A 20432-nucleotide genomic window follows, 5' to 3' on the forward strand; every position below is an offset into this window, starting at 1 on the left:
TTTAGACTGATTGAAAAACAATGATTTTCGGATATATGATACTATAATACGTACGCCCATTATTTCGTGTTTATTTATATCCAAGGAATTTTAACTATGCAGCGTCAGTTAATTTCAATTATTAGTATACAATTATTTTATTATTATTTGAAAATTTTTGAATCTGTGTAAGGTTCATTTCAATATTCAATTGTATTACGAGGGTTTTGTGATAAGTGATTCAACAAGGACAAAAAAGGCATTTTTTGATAAAAAATTTTTCGTAATTTTTATAACCACTGGAGAAATACGAATTTGCCACAACAAACCCAAGAACAAGTTTAAGCATTATGGGCCCCGAGACAAATTTATGTCAGAGACGATTAACTTGGTACCTATATAGTCTCTTGGTATATGTCATCTACAATTCAAATTAATTTCTATGAAAAGGTCACGATAATTAATGAGAGTACTAATGAGTATACCAACATTGATTCATCATCTATGAGCCCTCTTCAAACAAAACAATGCAGTCATATAAACTCATACGGCCGCCACACTTATTAAAAAATATGTTGCTAACGACTAAGTCATTGTGATAGTTTATATATTTGTGTATATCGGATATCCGATGTACACAAAAATATATACAAGTATAAAAGCATAAATCCTATTCTCGAATTATCTATTTGTCAAATAGCACTACATTTGATTTTAGATTTCATTGAAATGTCTCAAATTACAATGAATGGCATATATCTAAAAAAAATCACAAGACAATGAAATGCCAGACTTGTTAGACGAAAACTTATTTGGCAGTTTCAGACAGCTGCATCAACAACTCTTCATCAAGAATTTTCTGTCGGGTATTGTGACAATGGCAATGAAAATACCATTTTAAGTAGAAAATATCATGAATTCCATGAGAACCATCCACATCGACACGGAAGTGAAATATTCATAACCATAGAGTATTTATATGCATATGGTAAGATCAGCAAGGTGTAGTAAATTTGGAGCTGCTAAAACTAATTCAAACTATTATTACCCAGCAGTATTCGAACCCGCGACTATCGCAATAGAAGGAGGACTGTCCTGTCCTGATACTCTTGATTTTCTGAATGACATTCGGTATCTGAAGATCCCTGTGTAAGTAACCTATATAATCTACTATAATTTTTAGGACTTTGTTCTAGAAAAACTTGTCAAAAATCACTTTTTGATAGGATAGTATTGAAAAGAAATATTCATTCATTTTTCCAATTTCCATTTGCATTGATGTTGAACAAAAAGAAAAAAACAAAATTCAAATAATAATTCTGTTGTACTATACAATGATTTTTTACATCTTTACTTATATTTAAGTAATTTTTGCTACTTGTTATAAAATATGATTGTTTGATGAAAAGTTTGAGGTAATAGGATGAGAAAGACCCCGTAGGCGATAAATTCGTGTATCTGTAGACCATAAAATCGCTGCTAAAAGTTCCATATTTGCTAGTAGGTTCGTCACTTACCTATTTTTGATCGCTTACTTTAAGCTGCTATTAATTCATCGATATTTAAGTTTTTTAGATATATCCATTTCTCCGAAAAATGCATCATCATAGAATTTTGTTTTTTCCACTGTAAAAGAAGTTAAATTTTATTTATATTTAATGTAAATATACTTTCAAAATTATTTTTGTAATCTATAAGAGTTCGTTTGCGTATGAATTGAGTCAAAATAATATATTGATACAACGTCGTATTTCTGAATTAATTTTTATTTACTTAAAAGAACCTCAATGATGAAACTTTATTTATTTTAACCATACTAAAATATGTTAAAATAGTTATCTGAAGAAAATATAATTTTGAAATGAGCCTTGGGTACAACAATAAGATCGTTTAATATTTAAGTATAACTCCTATGGATTGTAGAGCAATATGCGAAATTTCATAGTTGCTGCAAACAAAAACGGATCAAATATAGAATTGAAAAAATTGACATCAAAATCAAACATTTCTACAGATCGTATATTACTTATAATCTAAAATAATGAATCGAATAAACTAGTTGAATAAAAATTATGAAAATCCGATTATTGGATAATATCCAAAAGATCAAATTAGTTATATCTTTATTTTAGGCGAAATTAAAAATATTTTCTTCACGACTTTTAAACAATAAATGCTAAATATATAAATGACTCCAAAATATAAACAAATGCAAAAAACTTTCGAGTTCGAGTGTACAAAGTCAATAAAGTGGAAGAAACACTTAGCAAAATGTTACGGCTTAACTAATCAGCAAAACGTGGATAGTGTTGAAAATATGAAAAAAAAATTGGATAAAAAATCGAATTACAGATCCGAGCCGAAAATTTTTTTTCTGGACAGGTGGTAAAAAGTTATTTTTTTTTATGAAGATCCAAAATGTAAAAATATTACTACATCGGTTGGTGATGATATTAAATAATATTTCCTACCAGTTTATGAAGACTTGGCAAGGGATAATTTATTATAAAGAAAATTAGATTTACACAAAACCTCAACAAAAGTTGGCAATGTGACAATTTGGCTACTTTCTTCAAAATATCTACACTCTCATCATTTTCAATCTATAGCTGGTGCTTGGAGAGAGAGTCTATTTCTCAAAAAATATGCTGCTAATCATGCTGAAGAATCATCTTCATCGCGATTATTCATTACTAAATCTCGCCACAGTTGGATATCGGCCCTAAACTTTCTAGCCTGGGACATGTCTTTCTTGGAGTTTCTCATTGAATCATCCATCTAAAAGGTCCCTAAAAGGGTAAAAGGTAAAGGACAAATACGTTTGCATTTCATTCGATAGACATGTCCAAATATGCCTATGGGCATCGATTGTCGAGTCTTGAACGAATGACTTAATTCCTATTACAATCTCGCAGAGAATCGTGTAAAATTTGTCTTAAACATCGCAAAGAAAATACCTCAAGCATACACTTCAGCCTGTAATATTATCCAAGTCTCGGAATATTCAAAAATATTGGCAATATAAGTGTTCAAAAGAAATGGATTTGAATTATAATTGTAATATTTCTTGTCTTTCATACGCATCGTCTTAGAGGAGGAAAAACTCCTGGAACGCCGATTCCACTTATAACTTGAACAGTAGATGCCACTTTTTTCTTCATTATTCAGTGTTACTAATCTCAAATATTTGAACACCTGCTCTTACTTTAACTGCATCTCGTTGAGATATACATTAGCAAGCGATCTGTCAGCTGTCAATAATTTGGTAAGTTCTTCATTAGTTTTCAAGCCATATGGCTCTGTAACGCGAACTCTATCACAAAGAATACTAGAAACCTCAACATCTGTAATAAGTAGTATTATCATTAAAAGGCTTATTGCATAATTGCGTTAAATACCATTCTGATAAGTAATGGAGAGACACCATTTTAGCGAACACCGACTTGGATCTCAAATGTGTAAACATGATGAAACCATCATGAGAGGTCTGAAATATTTTAATAATGTTTAGTGGTACACTGTAATATCTCTAATAGGCTGCACTATAAACTATTGCTTGGATATTTGATGAAGACAGTAACTCCATTCTCAGAATTATGGATAAATTGTTGACAAATGTATCGGTCGCAGGTGATACAATATTTGTGAGATAATAACCGCCTATACAATCAAAAAACAGTAGCAAACTGAATAAAAATAGTTTCATAGGGTCACCATTTAGCCATCAGTGGGACTGAAAGCTTGTTATGCACCTGGAATAGCAAATTGATTAGTGATTGACAAGCAACTGGAGCAAATAAGTACATCTTTGGACGTGATTGGAACTATATTTCAAAAATTGCTAACAGTGATTTATTATTAATCAATTGGGATAAAATTATAACAAAAATTAATACAAAATTGAACAGTGAACAAAAACAAAAGATGTTACTCCCATGGATAAGTTACAAATTAGGCATCCAAAGACTTTATTTCTCTTAAAGAAATCATCTTGTCAACAGCAATTTTATTTAATTAGACTTTACTGATGAATGTTAATCAACTGATACTACACAAACTCATCTCAACATCTCAAACAAAACGCTGCAGAAAGCGATTTTGTTAATGACAATACGAATTGACTGAAAATTCCTTTCAGCTTGAGGAACATGAGGAAATCGAAAACCTGGAAACTTAACTTCTTCTGCTACTTTTAAATATATGGAATTCTCTGACTAAATCATACAATTGGAATATAGTAAAACACATTTTATTATCTACTAAATAAATTTTATTACTAAACTAGCTGCCAATTGGTACATTCTAAAAAAGACATTTATCTATCCACTGTTAAAATAAATTAATATTATGACAGAAAATAAAAGCTATATTTAAATAAAAACATTGTCTAAAATTAAGTTAAGCTACATTAAATAATCTCAGGCAAAATCTATTGATTTTTAAGAAGAACCAATAAGTATCCTTAAATAAGTCTAATGTATTAATCCTAACATTTCTTTTTGTTTCAAATCAAATACGCCAATTACGATAATAAGTTATACATATAATGATTAGTTTTTATATAATGATTAGTGAATAACAACAAAAATTTATTAATTTTATTTTTAAACTTAAAAGAGCACACATTTTAAAATATTCGAAAATTTTTAAAGCAGAAAATATTAAGCACATGCCTAATTGTTTTCAGACATAACATTGATCAGATTTTCAATGGCCAATGTTTCTCTGAGATAGTGCTGATCGTTTAGAAGTTTACCGCAAGCTTGTAGCTGTTCTAACAACTTTCCTTTGGGCATTCTCAGCTGGTCATTTGCAATATTGATTTTCATCAAAACATCTTCTTGAATCTGTAAAAAATAAGTTTTATATTAATTACGTTAATTTTTCAATATTAGATCTATGATCTTAAGCAATAATACCCTCCAATAAACAGCCGATGCACGTCAAAATTTATAATGTCAGCAGATCACAATATTGCCGCATCAACTTAGAATTTTGGTTTAGAACGTTTGCCGGTAATTTCTAATTCACTAATGTTTTAAATAAACTTGCAGACATTTGGTAACATGGTCTACTAGCATCAACACAAATTATGCCACATTATTACAATTTCGATGCATCTGTTTTAAAAGTTCCATAGAAAGAAGTCGCTGATTTCTTTTTTAAAAAATATTGACAATGTATAGTGTATTATTTCTGAAAAGGCCTACTTTATTGGACTTTTTTTAACGAGAAGTTAAAAATTAAACAAATATATTGTTAAACCGTACGTGTTGCTTCAACAGAAATGTTCTTTTTTTGGCATAAATACAAATACTAGCAGAAAGAGTGGAAAATTAGTGTTTAGTGATAAAAATTAATCAGACTTAATTTTTTTCACAAGAAGGATATTCCTTGATGTATGCGTTATATGACCCAATATGTATCCAAAATTGAGTCTTATTGTATCTGTATATATATCTTATTATATCTGTATATATTCTGTATATGCCCTAAGATACAGTAGATTAGATTTAAATCAAAATTCTCAAACCAAATAACCTCTCATATTGTTTATAAATAATATACTAAGATTAATTTAAGAAATGTTTTTTTATTATTTAGAAAAAAATATAAAAGAAACAAACACAATTGATTATTTAAAATGTTAACTTTTAATGTTTAAAACTCTAACTGGATAACTTACTTCAGGTTCTGTGAGCGAAGAGAAGCTCATTTTAGTTCGCTGTTTCCCCATATCCTGGTAAAAGATGGTGAACTCATCATTCTTAGGTTTGACTTTGAAGTAGACGCCAGCCACCAAGTGGCCCTTTTGGTCTCTGGACAACAAACTTCTGTAACAAGGAAAGAAAAACAAATCCATTAATTAAATAGAAATTAATTAATTAATTCCTTAAAATTTAAATATTTTCATTTCTCTTACATGATTATTTGAAAAATTACTTATTTTAAGAGCTAACCTGAATGTATAAGTTAAGTTTCGCCTTTCAGTAACATCAACAGCAGTTAGGTAAGGCCTCTCCACATAAACTATACCAACAAAATTTTCTGCCAATCCATTCTTCATTGTTCTCTCTTCCCATTGCACAAAGGCATCCTTTGAACCGCACAAGGAATAGTTGTATTCCTTTTTGATGTCGTTTTCTTCAGATTGAATGAACCACCCTGAAAATATACAATAATAACATTTAAATATTAATAATAAAAAGTACAAATATAAATATGATTATGATATAAATAATAATATTAAAGAAATTATTATTAAATATTCTTCAGAACAATATCTAACGATAGGGATTCAGGAAATGAGAAACTATATAGAAACAAAAATACAATATTGTTATTTGGAATTTAAAAACTTTTAAAGTTATCAAGATATTACATTGAACAATATACATTGAAACCAAAGAATTTAAATATAATAATAGTTGATATAAAACTAGATACTATACTAAGATTAACAATAAAACGAGGAAGAAATGCGAATGTTTTCTACTATATCCTGTATCTTATAAAATTATATAAGATGCGCAAAACTATATCGAAGAAACAATTAAAAGGCATGTTTAGGAAACTTTAAATGAGTTATTTCCAACTAATAAAAGGAATAAATTGCTATGTATAAATTGTATGTTTTATATATTTATAAGTGGCAATTGGGCTATGAATTTATAATTCATTATAAATTGTTTTTAAAAAACATTTTGATAAATATCGAAGTAAATAACAAATGACAGATGAGTGAGTTTTCATTTCTATAATATACTAATATTTAGCTCACCTGTATGAGGATAAGCCTTATCTGCCATTACAGTAACTACTCTAGCAACGTGATAACCTGGATCGCATAACAGTACTCCTGATCTTCCATTGATTTCGAACTTAAGACACAACAGACAATGTTCTTTCTCTAAAATAGATACTCCATTGTCAAATGAGTCCCTCAAGGCGGTGTACTTTTCAACGCTATCTATTGATTCTTCGCACGATACAATGTAGAGATGTTTTCTGAGATTGGGATGAGCTTTTTCCAATTTGGTTAGCCTATGACGAAGTTCCAAAGCCAAACCGACGCAAGTATGATGTTCTGGCGTGATTCTCGGGGTGTACCTGAATTATAAATGTACGTTAATTAAAAGAAATGTTTTGTTTTCGTTGATTGAACTTACTTATAGAAGAATTCAATTACGCTTCTCATTTTACTCCTCTTGAAAGTTTGATACAGCTCCAAGAAGTTGCCAATGGTGTCGTAATTATGCTCTTCTAGCAGGTTTTGCAACTCCATCTCGATTTCACCAGCCAAATCTTCGAATTCTCTCATATGCAATCTGAAACAAAATACAGTTTAATCATAATGTGCAAACTTGATGCTAATTTGAACTTGTTAAGTAACTTGGGAACAAATGGTAATTCTATATTCTTCTTCTACAGTGGTTTAGGTGATTATATCTTATTTATATCGGGGAAAAGATAACTCCGAATAGATACTTAACAAAAGCGGTATAATAAACACGTGACAATCGATTAATCGATTTAGACGAAAGCTTGATATTAAACACTTAATAAACGAGCTATAATAAATATTTGACCATAGGGATGCCGAAAGATCATTGATATTTCTGCTTGATATATCAATGTTAAAATATCAATAGTTTGAAAATAAAGTGCCGAACTTTAAGTTTCAAATTAGTCCCCCTCCTATTGTCAATTTTTTCAACAGAAATATCGATATCTGAATAATCGATCGATGAAGTTGAGTATCAATTTTTTTTTCAAATTTTACGTTAAAAACAAGGAATGGAGAGAAGAAATATCGATATTTTTAAAAAGAAGTATCGATATTTCAAAAAATATCAAGAAAAGCGCCAAAGGGAGCAGAATATTCCACAAAAGGTAAAGAATAGTAATGGTAATACATGATGACACCACCTTAGTTACTATTACTGATCAAGACATCCAATGACTATTATCAATAGTCAGGTTGGTGGGCAGTACTGTTGCGATAGTCGCCGGTTCGAATCCTGCTGGGGCATTGTCGTAAATTTATGTTTGTGATTGTTTAATATTTGTGATTGTTATAGGCAAGAGTGTAAAGTCCGACAAGGAAAATGATCCCAGTCGCCCCAGTAACCAGGCTGGGCAACACTGGATGTCTTCTGGGATGATTTCTAAAACGTGAGTGACGTGATTAAAAACAATACAATTTTACTTTACTTTACTACTCAATTCAACAAGGACTTTACTATTAAGTCTAATTTCCAGTATCCATGCATAATCTTTGAATGCAAAAAGAAGTGAAAAAAATATAACAACAAGAAATATGTATGATTGAAGACATTATATTTAAAAAAGGCTACATATATGTTATCTATTTTACGTAACTTACTGAAAAATATCTGAAATTAACACACTTATCGAGACATGATGCCTATAATTTAAAGAGAGATAATGAGTTAAGAAGAAGGTGGTCGGGAACTATTCAAAAAAGTTAAAAACACTTGGCAAAGTTGAAATATTATCACCTGACTTGAAATCAATTATTTTCAAAAAGACATCAAATAATTTAGTCTCGTACAATACCAAAATATCAGCTTTATCTCATAAAAAAACTTACTTGTAAGGTTCCACAGGACTTGCAGCCCATTTGGGTAATGGTAATGGATGAGCTGGTGGCCATATGCCGGACGTTTGATCGTAATAGATGGAATCGCCATCCAAGGCGTTTGGGATTGCATGTGGTGTGGATAGATAAACCCCCTGATCAGGGGACTCCCTAAACCCTATAAAACACAAACCTTAGTTATTATAAAAAAATATCGTAATAAATAATGACGTACCTAAGAGGGTTGGACTTGGACCACAGCTTCCAACTGTTCCGAGTCAACTTGGCCATTCGCAGCCCCAGCGGCCCACAGTGGGGGATGCTGAGGCTCGCTCGGCGGAACCTTCGAACTGAGGTCCTCCGAGGGCTCGGAGGGTTCGCTGAGAACCAGCGGCTGATACGCCTTGGATGCCTTCATGTTGATCCGTCAGGATCGATCCTACCGCAACGCCCCCTATACTAAGCGTTTGCAGAGGATTATGTAATGGTTTTTCACACTCTGAAACAAAAAATACGAGCATTAATTGCCGATTCATTGTATGCAATATTCTAGCCATTCACTTTTGTTGAAAATGGTAAAGAGTGTGAGTGTTGTGAAATGGAACGGTGTTTCCGTTTTACAATAAAAACGAAACCAACTCATTGTTGCGACAGGTTTCAGTTTCATTTGTGATAAACTAATTCCATTGTAAATATTTATTTAGATTTTAATAATGTATTTTAGACTAATTTAGTAAATTTTAATTAATTTAACAATCGCTTTTATATTTCCATATATATGTTATTTTTTTCTTAATATCCTTTTAAGTCTAGTTATATTTGTTGAGTAGTAGTACGTATAATTGTAAATAATTGTTAAACAGTTTAATACTAATCCGTTAAATTTGATGGTTTTTTCATTTTCCTGCGTAGCAGTCTTTCATTAATTATTATTGAATTATTCAATGTATACACATCATAGAATGTTAACTGCTGTTGAATGTTGAATACCGAATGTTGGAACTATTGCATTTTAAAAATTAATTATTTCGGTTTTATGATTTGAAGAAATTTGCTGTCGAAGCCTATTATATTAAGCAATTTTAGAAATTTATAGCGATGTTGCTGCGTCGTTCTCAATTGTTTGTTTTGATTTAAACCATTTAAATGTGGCGATTTTGATACCAATGGCAAATAATGTCCTGGACGATAAAAAAAACTATCAAAGAACTTCCAAACACCTTAGCCGTTGATGAATCATCTGTTATATCGATATAGAAGAGATCCAAAAGGAAGGAAAATGGCAACCATGATTGGGCTGAACATGTCATTCCGAATCCTTTTGACATCATCGTTTCATTACTTGGCGGCAGGTAAAAAGAACAGCTTTTTGTAGCGAAGTATGACTGGCGATAAAAAGTGGCTCAACTACGAGAGTCTCAAGTAGGTCATGACATCTCAAAAAGGTATGGGTTAGTCCAGGAGAGCCATTCACATCAAAACGGAAGCGGAATATTCATTGCTATAAAGTCTTGCTTTGTATATTGTAGTATCAGCAATGTATATGTATTACGAACTGCTGAAACTGAATGAAACTGTTGCAAATGCCTACCCAGGTTAATTAAATTGAATGACTTGTTATTGAAAAAAGTATATTAAAAGATCTATCACTACAGCAAGAGACATCATCTTCTTGAACAACAACGATAGACCACACATTGCAAAAGTGATGAAAGATGCACTGTTGCAGCTGTGTGGAAAATCCTGCGAGACCCAGCGTACTGAACAGACATAGCGCCTTGTGGTTACTACTTCTTCAGAGCGATGTAATATGCTCTGGCTGGCACACGATTGCTGAAGGATTGTTAATGTTTAAAATTGTTAAAACTGTGTGATGTATAAAATAATTAAGGGTAACGATTGTCCAAAAAGTTATAGATGGTTTGATGAAGTACATTTCTAGAAAATAAAACTGACTCAATTAAAGACGTCGTAACGGAACTAAATGCCTATTTTGAAGATAAAGTTGTCTTTTATGGGATTTTAATAAAATCTGCGATTTTTGAGGTTCTATTCATGTCGGTGCAATGTTGCTTGAAATCTGAATTAGTAAATATTCACTATTGCAGCTCTATGGAAAATTATACGAGACTTGTGGTCACTCCTTGTTCAGGGCCATGCAATTATGCCTCAGCTGGCACACAATTTCAGAGGCTGAAGAAGCGCGAAAATAGACTAATGATTGGAATCGCTGCCAAATCAACATTATTCTTTCGATATGGTGTCGTCATGATGCCAGAAAGATGTGAAAAAATGAAATGATGAAGAAGTTGAAAAAAATGACCAGAATACATGCATGCACCTAATATGTTATGTTTAATATTTTAGGTATTATTCTTAAAAGTTGCCGTATCATCAATATTTCTCATAAATTTGAGTGATAACCTATTTTATATTTAAGGATAAATGTATGAGTTTAATACAAACATTATATAATTTTCTACCTCAATATATGTGGTAAAATTCTGTTGCCTAAATTATGTTTTAATTAAGTGTTTTAATTTTTTGGATTTCTTAGATGTAATACTTTATTTCCAATATCTTAAGTTCATAATAAATTTACGAACACTAACAAAACAATCCAAAATAAACAACCACTTATCGATATTCCTTCAAAGATAATTTAATATGAAAAAAAGCCTTATCAGTACATCATACATGTTTGATGTATAATTAATTTAACACGTTCATAATAACTATATGCGAATTTCAGACTACATTAGATTTGTCACGTGTATAGCGATTACGTCGCTGTTGTTAGCTCCATGCATTAACAATGAAATACGTGATTTTAGTTTTAGGAATTTAGTACAGTCGATATCTCTTGAATCACGAGTTTTTTTTTATATAACAGGAAATTTTGCCATTATTCCTCATAAAACCACATTAAATCTACTACAATTTGTAATTTTAAAAGATAACTTTGTGTGGTGACAATCCTTTTTATTGTTTGTATTATTTAATGGCTTATGTATCATATGTTTCAACTATTCTTTATAGCAAATATTTATACTAATTTCGTAAATTAGTCCAATTGTAGCGTTTGTCCAAAAAGTTAAACTTGATTTGATTTTTGTGACCAAAAATGTTATTAATAATCATAAAATATTTTATGGTAACGTTGTATCAAACGTTGTACCAAAAGTACATTTCTAGAAAATAGTACTGACTTAGTTAAAGACGTCATCACAATGGAAATAAAAGACTATTTTGAATACAAAGTTCTTCTTTATGGAATTTTAATAGAATTTGGGATTTTTGGGGTTCTGCTGGTTAATGTAATATTGTTTTAAATCTGAATTAGTAAATATTGCCATATATGCAGCAGCTGATATTTCATTGTTATTTTTTTACAATTATTTTATCGTATGATTTTATGATATTTTGAATTATATAATTTATTTATCGCCAATTCGTTGAGATATATAATTATCTTCAAGCTAGTAACAATCATTCAATTAATAGATTAAAAATACTAACATACTGGATAAGATAAAAAATTGATTTTTAATATTTTTAATTTTTAATATTTTCTATTATATCAATAATTATTTGAATAAAAATGAACAATTGAAATGTGCTGCACTAAATATTGAATATAAAAATCTATATTAACTATAAAACTTTAAAATTTTCTTGCGTTTTAAATAAAAGTTGCTGGACTAGTTTCTCAGCAAGAAGTTTTTACGAATACTATGCAGATTATGACTAATTAGTTAAACAATAACATATTTTAAGATACTCTCATCCGACACTGTTAGACTAGAAAGTGGAAGGTCATCTTCACCCAGATCTCAAATTAGAAAATACCAAGGTAGTACTAATTACAATGTCCTTAAAAGAGCATATAATAATTAATGAGTAGTCTGAAAACTATTTTAAACCTAAACAAAGAATTTTTATTTACAAAATCACACAATATTTCCACCGAATATATGAGTCAGAGACTTAAGTGAAAACAATACTTGGAAAGCGTATACGCTATTTCGGTGTAACAATAAAAACCTAATGTGTACATCCTAATTACCAGGATATGTCAGTCACCTTTAAATGGAAAAAAAAACAAGCTATAATACACAACTACTGTTTCTAATATTACGCCACTTGGAAACAATTTAAATTGCACAAAAAATAAATAATTTACAGAATTTAAAATGTACCCCAATTTTAAAAACATCCTGGCTCAAAGTAAATTATCTCTCTGGTGGTAATAACCGTATTATATATTGATGGCAAAATTCCAAGTTCAACACTGAATCATTTTAACATTTTAAAAATAGAGTAAAAAAATTCCAATATGTAATAAAAATGATTATGTCGCATCGCATCAAAATTATTGGTTTATTAAAATTGTAATGTCAATAAATGACAAAGTTTTTTTTATGAAATAAGATTAAATACCACCTTTGATTTTTTTTAAATGTACTTAGATTTTTAGTCATGTCGATCATTTATATTTTTTAGTAACATACTCTATGTTAGGGATGCTGTAAAAATATCGATACTGTTTTCAAATTATATTGATATTTTTGTTCTTACACATTTTTTAAACTTTTAAAATCTTTATCTAATCGTTGGTCCCCCTCATTAACACCCTTTAGGCTTTTAATCTTTTTTATGAAAAATAACCCAAAACCAATTATTAATATCCTAATATTTGTTGCATGACTATGGTCCAAAGAAAGATTATACTGGAAGACTTTTGATCATTTCGCTATCTAACGTTATTCCCCGAAAGTTGGAATAGTCACAATATTTAACAATGTCATATCTATTCAACATTGAAAATGTTGAAAATGAACAATGAAAAAAATTATTTCAAAAGAGAAATATATAATTATAGGTCTGGATGGGAATTAAGTGCTTAACATGAAGTATGATGATGTGGAAGTAAATGTAAAGGGTTACTAAGGATAAATAAAGATCGATATAATATCGTAAAATGATAAGACAGGCTATTAATATCTTAAATATTTGATTAAAGGCTTATTCTAAAGTCCATCAGATATTAAACATATCCAATTTTTGCGGTAAATAAAATGAATGAGAACAAAAAGCAAAGATAATACAATAGTGAATAACATTGATGAAACCCCTTGGAAAAAACTTGAAATTCATAATATGAAAAGAAATGTAATCCGGAACTTTATACGACACAAGTTAATTAATTACAAATTGAAAGATCAGTGTTTAATATTGAAAAAAAGTCCGACTTAATTAGAAACAAAGTAACAGGATATTCGAAACTTAAACAATATGTACGTTCAATTGCATATAAAAAAATTAAAAAAAAAACAAGTGAATGTAAAACCGATTATTAATTATACAAATACAAATGAATGATACCGATGAAAACTATTTGAACCAATATTGACGCAAATTGGAAGGGAAATATTTACTTTTTAATTTGCGAAAGAATTTATAAAATTTATTTTATACTGTTGTTTTATGTCCTATTTTAATTGGCAAGTTTCGAGTGAAAAGGTTACAGTTAACAAATTATTATTATTCTTGTTTGGTTACAAAACAAAAGAAATAAATTTACATAAAAAATACATAAAAAGCAACATTACTTCAGCGTTTCTATAGATACAAATAGGGATTTTCTAGTAGATGACGTTACAAATGTTTAGTCATATTTTGATGAATACATTGATCAGGTAAACCAAACTAAACTGATTCTGTTCTGATTATGATAAATTGATAATCTTGTTGATTTAAAATTACGTAGAAAATAAAGAACCATAGGTGAAATAATTATCTGGTGAAAGTCCAAATCAAACGCAATAAGAAATTTCAACAGTGTTAAGACAATATTAAGCAAAAAAGGATCTCAGAATTAAACAAAAAATTAAAATGTTATTTTATAAAGAAATAATCGAAAAATAGGTCGAGGGTTTGCATTGCCTAGAAGGAAAGATGACGGGCGGTTATGAAATCAACAATATTTGTATTGTTGTTTACTTGAATGAGTTTGAAAAAAATATTAAAAGATTATCTGTCGAACTTCAAACGACTTTTTAAATTTGGGAATTAAAATAAAACTAGTACTCATGAGAGAAATGGATTGGAGTCGGCTAAAATATATAAAAACTAGACGGAAAAAAATGGAAAAGTGTTCTATGAACGGATCAGTTCAAACATCAAATAAAAGGTGTGCACAGTGTAGACTGGGTGTAGAATGTAGACATGGTGATGATACTCTAATGCTTGTACGAATCGTATAAGTAATAATAAACCCGACCATATGAACAAAGAAAACTCTCTGAAAATACTTTAGGAGTGAATGTATGGTAATTGGCCGAAGATTTGTTTTCCAACAAGACAATGATCCTACACATTGGTTAAAATTGTGTCAGGAGTTCCAAGCAAAAACAAAACAAAGAAATTCTGCAACTAACAAGATAACCATCACAATCACCAGATCTTTCTACTATCGAATTAGTATGGGATGAACTGGAATAGAAAATGTCCGAACTATACCCATCAAACACAACGTACTGGAGGGAATCCTTATAAAGTGAATAGATAAACTGGACTCGAGTACTTAATAATAGTTAAATAAATGAAAATGTAATAAAAATAACGGTGGCTATTTTGGCGATGCCAAAATTCTAACTAAACTAAATTTAGTTCCAACTAAATGCTAGTTTAATATTTGGTTAAGATTTGAGTGTAATAAATCATATCTTATCTGTTTAATAGTGGTTTTTTAATTATCTTATTCTTTGCAAACTTTTAAACGATTACTGTAAATGCCAGTAGTTTGAATACGAAAAAGATTGAATTTTAAAATAACATCATATTTAAATTCAAAGGATATATTAAAAAGGGGTTTTAGCATCTACTTCTTGTCGCAAAGATGGCAGACGTTTGTGGAAACAATGGACAATATTTTTAGTGACATAAAACTCATTATTTCACTGTAATAACAACAATTATTTTTACTGAAAAATATATAATAGTTAAACAGAAATATCGACAGATAAATAATAACGAGATAACAGATTTACGCTCCAGCAGCTGTGTCTAATCCGTTTCAGAGTTCAACAGCTGTTTATGAATCAGGACAGTGCGATCGTACGTTGAAAAATGCATCGCTAACGCATCGGATCTGTGATGCGTTGCGATATATGAAATAAAAACTTTACTTACCCATACAATGGTGTTGTCACCAGGACCGAAATTGAAAAATATGTACCGCTCGGCTTTGTTTCTGTCACACCGCTATAAGAGCTACACGATACGAGTTGCTATTTACTGCGCACTATTTTATTAGCCCGAACAGTCTTATCCCCACTGTTGTGACGTAGAGGAAAAGCGAATTGCAAACAGGGCGTGTTGAAAAAAATGTTTAGTGGGATAGCGTGCTGGTTACGTTCGTTTTACACTCAGTCTGATAATGGTCACTTGACGCGGATAAGTGTTTATACGAGCACCAGTTGATGGACAGTAGTCTCATTATGAACAACATCTGGAAAAAGAAACAACATTAATTAACACGTAGATTAGTACTATTTTCACAAAAAATTTCCAAATATGTTTCTAATTAGAATTACTTGTACTTGTGTTGCGAAAAGATATAGTCCCAAATTATTATTTTAATAGTTTAGCAATTAAAATGATACGAGGGTCTTTTTAGTAACCGAAATAACTAAAGGATTAGATCACGCATTTCGAGAATGCCGAATACTTTCATATTAAGATAGATGTTAAGATATATATATATATATATATATATATATATATATATATATATATATATATATATATATATATATATATATATATATATATATATAATTGTTAATGTAGAAATCAATTTAGGCATCTAATGAATTTGTGTTCAGTATTTGTGTGTACGAAGTTTATTTGTCAGATTAATTTACGACGATGAAAAATACTCGAAACACACGTACAATGGTTTCGAACAACAGTTAATTTCCAACGGACAAACTAATTTCTAAGATAACGACCCTCTAAAAGCGGGGAAAACCCGACGGAATACGATACCATTTCATACCCTTGAAAAACAGCCGATGGTATAAACAAACCAATATATTCCGAGAAGCGTTTATCTTTTGAAAACCCATTGGGAAGGTTTTCTAGGAAGGATTTTCCTTCCTAGAAATAACTGCCGGTCACGATATGAGAAGAACAGTTAAGTCAGCCTATGTTCCTGGTACGAGGATGGAGGCAATTGCGATAAAATGCGTTGCACCCGCCTAATCTTCCGCAATCCCCTTTCTAAAGGCCGATTCCTCCAGGGACTTCGCCTTAACACACCCGGAAATAGCCTATTAAAAGCTAATTAATTCGGGAACCAAATGAAATGCAATCCATCTCTTGGCCACCTCAACAGATGTTATCTATCATAAACGACACTATCTCCTCTCTGAAGAGAAAAAACTTCCAATCAGTGCATCTTTTGAAGAGCATAGTCTCTCCCAAAGACCTTCAGCTCTCGATAAAACATCTGTTTTCTAAAAAAGCTAAGTAAATCATCTAAAAAACCTGACTATCAAGCAACTATTATAGCTTGCCAAAATCATAAACTCCATCCTGAGGTTAAAGCATTTCCCAAAGAATTGGAAACATGCGCTTGTCGCTGTCAGTCCAAAAAGGAAAACCAAGTTCAATCCATCTGATTATAGGCTCATCAGCCTGATTAGTTCAATTCCCAACTTGCCGAAAAAGCGATATTACACGTTTTAAAGAGTTTTACAGATGCACACCACATAATCCCCGAACTAACAGTTCCGTTTGTGTGCCAAACACTCACGCCTTCATCAAGCTGGTCGCGTCGCAGCAACCATCCAACAGCTATTAAGAAAAGTCCGAAAAACAGGAGCCATCTTTTTAGATGTTTCCAAAGCTTTCGATCAAGTATGATCAACAATAGTCTAATATTCAAATCGAAACAGCTTGGTATACCGAATGACCTAATCTCCCAGAGAGCGACTCTGTATAAAATGCTAGTCCATCCAGTCTGCCTCTAAGGAGCACAGGTGTGGTACAGGTACGTCACTGAGAAAAAATTTGCGCTACTTCAAGTGCTCCAATCCAAAAAAGTCTGCTCCTTACTCATTCCCTCATGGCATATGAGGCACGTCATCATCCACCTCGAATCAAGCGCCTTAGAACACGACAACACCTTGATAAAATCCCTACCCATCCACAAACCTCGGTAAATCACCAACTGCAACAACCGCAGTCGTAACCCGGGGTCTCTATCACCCGCGAAACACTTCACTATTCCGAACCTGAAACGGTATGTGCAAAAGACCATTTGGTTCATGGTTTGGTCATTCTGGAACAGGAAAAAAATCTAATCTTCCTGTGCGCTCATCATACCGGTGGCTTGGTTGCTCACATCCAAAGCGCACTAAACAGAAAACACATCCTTTGTGCTGTCTTCCTGGAAATCACAAAGGCCTTCGACAAAGTTTGGCACGAAGATTTAATATACAAGCCTATAAAAGCAGGCCTTCGTATAAACATGATAATACTCCTGACGTTATTGTTGTAGGAAAAATCCTTCCAAGTAAGGGTGGAAAAATCCCTCTCTAGCACCAAAATAATCAGTTCCGGAGCCCCCCCCCCCTCTCTACTAGCACCACCCCTTTTTAACATCCACATGGGCGACATTCTAATGAAAAAGAATATGAAAACTACACAATACGCGGATACACAGCCTTTTTCTCAAGTGCCCATACTTCAGGGTCGAATTTCCGAAGCCGTGAAATTGATGAAATTAAATGAAAGCTAAGATTTTGGAGATTAGAAAATAACCCCTAAAAAGCTCAATCCGCAACCGTTCACCACAAAAAAAATGTCAGGATACACAAGCTCCAGGTGGAAAAAACACCAATCACTTGGCGCGATAAGGTCACTTATTTAAATCTCATTTTTGTCCGCTTATTCACCTAGAGATCACAAATAAAGGTGTATCCAAAGGCTACGATACTCCACGGTTAGTACCATAGTACTTTTTCACCGAATATGTTCACCAAATCTAACCAAATTTAGCCTGCCACATCGGCCGCAACCCTTCTGGCTTCAGACAATGTTAGTGTCCTATTATACAGATAGTTTTCTATGTCTTTTTTAGGGTTACTCTCTAAACTGTAAGAGAGTCCAAGTCTCGGAACCTTACAACAGGATTAGCAAGCTAAGAGTTCGAAAGATACGGATGTTAATTTTGATTGTAATATGTTCTCTCTTCCACATACACCATCTTAAGGAAACCAAAGATCCTGGAGCTTGGCTTTATGTTTTATTGATACCAAGTACTTGAATTCTTGAACTCCTACAATTACTGTGTTTGGATGCCGATGACATTTACAATAGCCGATAATCCATCAGTGGTCAATACATTTTTCTCCATTAATTCTGAAGTAATATGGATGTGCAACGCAAATTATATCATGAATAATATCAGAGACAACACCTGTATCATCAACATATACAGAACAATCATCAATGAACATCAGATCAAGAAGTTTGTAGCGTTTTATTGAAAGCTGTCTGTTTTTTAAACGTTTCCCACAATTACATCTACTACTATGTTGAAAAGCAGTGAAGAGACACCTTCTTGATGAATATTGCACATAGCTAATGGAGTGATTGCAAGATGCTTAAAGAAATTTAATACATTGAGTACTCTAAAACATGACGTTTCCAAGAATGTTATGCTCATTACAATACTAATAACTCTTTAACTAATATTAACTCAAGACTAAACTATTTTTTAAGTTTAATAAGTTAATTATAAGTGTTATAAACATAAGTATTTGATTAATTTTAAGAGAAATTTGAAGTACAATTTTGTTTAAATTACTTTTTCTGGTAATACTTACCTAACATGGCCATTTTCAAAAGTTTATTTCGGAAATTTAAGTGTATTTATAGTGTATATTTTAATTTTCATAAAAAAAGTTATATAAAAAGTTCTATACACAAGACGCATTCGTTTATTTTTAAGAAATTTGAATTTTTTAAGCTTAATTTTATATAAGATAATTTCATTATTTTATTGGCAATTAAATATTCAGGTTCATTTGATCACAATCCTGCAATCTAAAGATAATCCAAACCGAATCTTTAATTTCTAATTGCAAGTTAACGAGTTGTATTCATCACATGGTTACAGGAAAACATGCGAGCTTCGAGCTATGATTACACACTTCTATTTAAAAGGATTAATACTGAAATAGCTCAGATCTGATCTAGATGAACTTTATAGCCATGGCACATTTTCTCCTGCATTTGTAACAATTACTGTCGAATATCATTCCTGTCGAAATACCGTATCGAACAGATGTCTATTTTAAAGATATTTCCATATATGACTTATTTTAAAAACAAATATTTTCTAAAATCTATTTCAACGACCCTGAATTACCCTGATTAGCCATGTGTGTTTTTCTCTCTGATTGATATTGACGAGAATGTTTTGTTTCAAATGTAGTCTTAACGCTGAACATTTATAAACTCACTTGCAAATTAACTTTTAAAATGAACCTGTAAGTTTGCAATTTACATTACTTACGGTTACTTACTTTTGCGACTTTTGGTGTCAATTGAAATTATATTCATTTTATTCATTTTTATTTCATGTCCTGTATTGAATTATTTAATTTAAGCACTTTTTATTAAATATATTTTAGAGTCTCCTTTTTACCAACTGGGTTTATCTGAACTGAATATACTGTTTAATGTAGACTCCGAACCACAGTCCTCGGCATTAAGTTTACCGACTGGCGAGTGACGTGACTGAGAATATTTTCCTTGTCGGATTTTGCACCCTTGC

The 20432-nt window shown here is 31.3% G+C and overlaps 1 protein-coding gene across 1 annotated transcript in view; it reads right to left on the minus strand.

Moving 5' to 3' along the window:
- Positions 1–4226: 4226 nt before the first annotated feature.
- LOC143196122 (uncharacterized) overlaps positions 4227–20432 on the minus strand; it is a 31609-nt gene continuing 15403 nt past the window's right edge. The window contains exons 2-9 of the mRNA XM_076403740.1: positions 15776–16094; positions 8817–9080; positions 8594–8759; positions 7149–7307; positions 6761–7089; positions 5940–6144; positions 5666–5813; positions 4227–4826 (exon numbers count right to left, since the gene is read on the minus strand). Coding sequence (XP_076259855.1) covers positions 4653–4826; positions 5666–5813; positions 5940–6144; positions 6761–7089; positions 7149–7300 — 1008 coding nt within the window. The 5' untranslated portion in view covers positions 7301–7307; positions 8594–8759; positions 8817–9080; positions 15776–16094 and the 3' untranslated portion in view covers positions 4227–4652. The remainder of the gene's footprint in view (positions 4827–5665; positions 5814–5939; positions 6145–6760; positions 7090–7148; positions 7308–8593; positions 8760–8816; positions 9081–15775; positions 16095–20432) is intronic.

The sequence above is a fragment of the Rhynchophorus ferrugineus genome, unplaced genomic scaffold (genome assembly GCF_030347505.1).
Source record: "Rhynchophorus ferrugineus isolate W39M unplaced genomic scaffold, kcgeb_rfMv2 rfM1, whole genome shotgun sequence".
Lineage (NCBI taxonomy): Eukaryota > Metazoa > Arthropoda > Insecta > Coleoptera > Curculionidae > Rhynchophorus > Rhynchophorus ferrugineus.